General features: G+C 31.3%; 1 protein-coding gene across 1 annotated transcript; it reads left to right on the top strand.

Moving 5' to 3' along the window:
* Positions 1–1,296: 1,296 nt before the first annotated feature.
* On the top strand, positions 1,297–4,524 carry LOC111083698 (the record flags this gene model as incomplete). Its single annotated transcript, XM_022380346.1, has 4 exons — positions 1,297–1,335; positions 1,620–1,853; positions 2,944–3,279; positions 4,224–4,524. Coding segments are annotated over exons 1-4 (910 nt in total), but the record flags the coding sequence as incomplete, so codon positions are not given.
* Positions 4,525–4,766: the final 242 nt, after the last annotated feature.

Below are 4,766 nucleotides of genomic sequence, written 5' to 3'. Positions count from 1 at the left end.
ATAATTCTTGTTCTTTTTTTTGTTATAGTAACCCATGTCACAAAGTTGTTAGTCAATTCTTGTTCCATTTTTATTATAGGAACCCGTGTCACTAAGTTGTTACACAATTCTTGTTCTTTTTTATTATAGGAACCCGTGTCACTAAGTTGTTACATAATTCTTGTTCTTTTTTTGTTATAGTAACCCATGTCACAAAGTTGTTAGTCAATTCTTGTTCCATTTTTATTATAGGAACCCGTGTCACTAAGTTGTTACACAATTCTTGTTCTTTTTTTTATTATAGGAACCTGTGTCACTAAGTTGTTGGACAATTCTTATTATTTTTTTATTTTTCATCAAGTTTTACATGGTCACTAGAATGTTTTATGGCTGCAATTTTTTTCAGGGAAATATTATGTTCCTCTCATCCATTTATTTTAAGTTTGTCATCTTCACTGTTTTTGGGAAATTGTTTTAATGATATTTTCCAATTGAATAGACCACTTAGGTTTGAATTCAATTTAACTTGCTTTACTTGTGTCAGCATATAAGTATTTAGTATTATTTCAAGGCCTTATTGCTGTGGTGTTTTAGGTTGAGAACTATTTGAATTAATCTGATCTCCCTATTCCAAAATATGTTTGATTCTTTCTTGGAGCATGCCTCTTTGTGTTTCTGCTTTGTTTATCTTTCATAAAGTCGGGAGTTATTATTATGTAAACTTCTGAAAGGTAAATGTTGGTTAGCTATAATAACATCATAGAACATAAGTTTTTGTTATTCCACCTCATATTCAATGATCAAAGTTCACGTTCTTTTCTTTATGTTTTCATAGTTAAAGATGTTGTAACATGTACTCACCTTCTGGCTGAGAGCTGGTTTTTTAGCTTTAATTGTTGTGTTAAACCTGTTGTCTTGTATTTGATCCTATGACAAATGTATTGTTGTGTTAAGTACTGTTGTCTTGTATTTGATCCTATGACAAATGTATTGTTGTGTTAAGTACTGTTGTCTGGTATCTGTTTCTATGATAGATGTATTGTTGTGTTAAACACTGTTGTCTGGTATCTGTTTCTATGACAGATGTATTGTTGTATTAAGTACTGTTGTCTGGTATCTGTTTCTATGACAGATGTATTTTTGTGTTAAACACTGTTGTCTCTTATCTGTTTCATAGAGTGTAAAATATGTTGGTTCCTAATCTATTTTAGAAGTGAGACTAGAATGATTACTTTTTACAGTTAAATAAATTTAAATGAAGAATCCTGTAAAATAATCTGACATAAGTTTGATTTAAGGAATGTAGATAGTTGTAAAATGTATTTAAATATAAAACATGCCACTGGAGATTTGAAAGTGTGTTACATCAAATTTTGAATGTTGAAAATGTAATTTTAAGCTTGACCTTTAGATTTTAGAAGCTTAGATTTGTCATAATTAAAAGTTCTTTACATGATATCACTGCAGTAAAAGCTGACTCTACTAAATGTAATCCGTGAACATGATATATTACTATAAATAAAACTGATTTAATGAAGGAATCTTTTATTTTACTTCATTCTAATTCGTATATCAACATGATAATTTTTTAGCTTGTAATATTTTATTATGAAATAAAGTAATCACACCTTTGATTTTAGCTCGAAGCTTCCTCTGTAGAAACCAGCTCAGATGATACCCGGTTCGACGATGGCAGTAATGGTTCTACTAGCAGAAGTGCAAGTAGTAGTAGTATAAATGGTGAAACCAACGAGACCACAGCCGAACATTTACAAGAAATCGGAAGTAGAGAATGTGAGAAATACCAGGAATCAAAACTTCACTTGACAACATCTACAAAAACAGCTTCTAATCAGGAAGACAAATCTGATGGAGTGAGGAAGAATATTGACTTTCTAGACACTTGTTTTAAATTACGTTATCCCATTGAGATACAAATAGTAGTTTTAACTTGTATGTTGTTCTTAACTATAAATTTAAACTTTATTTTTTAACTTCTTTGAAAAGTGTAACTTACATTAGATTATTGTGTGACTTTATTGGTAGTATTCTGAATTAAATGTTAGATATGGGAGTAAAAACACTGGAAAGTTGTTTTCACATTGTGAGATCTGCATGTATTATATATTACATTTATTTTGTTTTGCTTAGATAACAGACAAATAATGATTTTGTTATTTTTTCTTTGTCTGAATAATAGTACAAGATTGGTAACAATTCTCTACTTTTAATTTCAACAATATATGACTGTCTGATTAGTTTTGTTTGAGACACAGAAATCTTCCAGTCATGTGAATCTTTTCTTAGATTTCACTTTAGACTGTTTAAAAAAAAGATATTGAATTGATCATGTATAATAACAGTAAAGTTGAAACTTCTAAACAGTAATTTCAAACTCAATACAATGTACTTGAATGTTAACAATAGTTAAAACTCAGTATTATATACTTAAAGAATAACAAAACTGTTAACAGTAGAGTTAAAACTCAGTACTGTATACTTGAAGAAAAACAAAACTGTTAACAGTAGATTTAAAACTCAGTACTGTATACTTGAAGAAAAACAAACATGTTAACAGTAGATTTAAAACTCAATACTGTATACTTGAAGCAAAACAAACATGTTAACAGTGGAGTTAAAGAAAAAACAACAAAAATTTTACTTAGTTTAGTGATAAGATGTTAATATATATAAAATGTAAATTATCATTTGTCTAAAGAACAGATGTAATGGACAACAGATGTAATCTGTATGTAGTGGATTTTTTGTATTCAAATTTTGAAACATTTCTATAGAAAATTCAACTTATCGTTATACAATTCAATTGTTATTTTAGTTACATTTTTGTTTGCTTTGTTTAATTAGATTTTTAAGTTTATAATTATTGTGTGCAAGAATATTAAATGTTAGCATTTGAGGTATGACAAGCCTAATATATTTTTCAACTTTGTTCTCATATTACAGGATGAATGTTTTGAGCCTCTCAATTTAAAGGCTAAACAAGAATATTCAAGTGTTATCAACACTGTGTGTTTATCATCAGAACCAAGTCCAGAAAGTGACACTGAATCTGCATCTGCTCCATTGGACTTGTGCATCAAAAAACATGAATCAAGTGCAGTGACCACTCAAATAGAAGACACTTCTTTACGAAGTAACACAACTTTCTCACTGTCCTTTGGACACCACCCCTTGGTCAGTAGTCAGCCTGCTACTGCTGGAGTTTTGTTAATGCCAGGAACTCGTAGGCGTGGAAGAAAGCCAAGGAATTGGGTTGCTCAAGATGGTCAGCTAAAGCAGGTTTGTATTTTTGTATAAACTTAGTTTATTAGCTGTGGCATAGTGGCTCATAGAACAGCTCTTGAGTTTATTTTCATGTACAAACTTTTAGCTCGTAGCTTAATCATCTCTTGACCAATTTGAGATCTAATTGCAGTTTTCGACTTAGGAGGTCAAACCCTATTCGATTGATGTATTTCACCAGGCCCAAGGTTTAACAGATTAATTTACTCTAATCCTGATTAAAATATCAATTTGAGAGTAGGCTGGTAGAGATCCAAACGAGTAATAAAATCGAATTGGGCATACATGCTCCCCATGCTTTGTATTGGTGGCGCACAAAAATATAGCTAATAAAAAGGAATATAAATCTCTCATAGATTAATATACTGTTGCGTCAGCGAGGTCACGTGACTAGTGTCACGCCACTTCTCTCGAACCTTCGGGAATAGTCGGGAGATTACTAGATATAGGGTAGTCTGGTATATATATATAAGAGGGTGACAACGTGACGGAACAATACTCTAATCCTGCCTAAAAGAATTTCAAGTGCCATGACTATTGAGGATTCCCTCTTGTTTGTTACAAAAATGAAAGGTAGAATGAAGAAAGACTGTATCAATAATGGTTTTAAGTTTTTCTTTTCTTCTTAAACACTGTATTGTGGAATTGTAAATATCTTTTTTTTTCCTTTGTGAGGATAAAATATTATATGTTTAGCTTAGACAGAAAAGAGAAATTTAAGTGAAGCAGGCAGCTACATTTGTCCAAAAACTTGCAAGAAAAATGAGGAATTAAAGTAAACAAGGAAAGAAAGTAGTCATATACACATATAATAATCCTATTTTTACGTACAAAATCCTTTTAAAATAGAGCTACTTTTGTGTCTAGGATAAAATGTAGTGAAAAACTATTGTATATATTATTTAAATTCTTATGAATTCGTAGCTTTTTTTTTTTACTAGCCACCAAAGAGCAGCAGTATTATTGTATCTGCATCCAATCAGAAGATGAGCTTTCAGTCATCGACATATTCACCAAGCAAGAGTAGTAAGTCAGCATCATTAGACATAGAGAAACTGATGTCTTATATGCTTTCCCACATTCCTCCCAGTAGAGGTCGTCCCCGGGGTAGACCTCGAGGTAGGGGCAGAGGTCGAGGAAGAGGACGACTACCATTAGGCAACTATCTACCTGTTAATGGAGATAGTATTCCTAGAAACCAAAAACATGATAACCTGCCAAGTGGGAATTTACCTGTTGTTGGTAAGTTAAGTAATTTACCTGTTGTTGGTAAGTTAAGTAATTTACCTGTTGTTGGTAAGTTAAGTAATTTACCTGTTGTTGGTAAGTTAAATAATTTACCTGTTGTTGGTAAGTTAAGTAATTTACCCATTGTTGGTAAGTTAAGTAATTTACCTGTTGTTGGTAAGTTAAGTAATTTACCCATTGTTGGTAAGTTAAGTAATTTACCCATTGTTGCTAAGTTAAGTAATTTACCTGTTGTT

The sequence above is a fragment of the Limulus polyphemus genome, unplaced genomic scaffold, assembly GCF_000517525.1.
Source record: "Limulus polyphemus unplaced genomic scaffold, Limulus_polyphemus-2.1.2 Scaffold10713, whole genome shotgun sequence".
Classification (NCBI taxonomy): domain Eukaryota; kingdom Metazoa; phylum Arthropoda; class Merostomata; order Xiphosura; family Limulidae; genus Limulus; species Limulus polyphemus.
The sequence above is the reverse complement of the archived record's forward strand: the minus strand, read 5'-3'. Positions and strand labels throughout refer to the sequence as shown.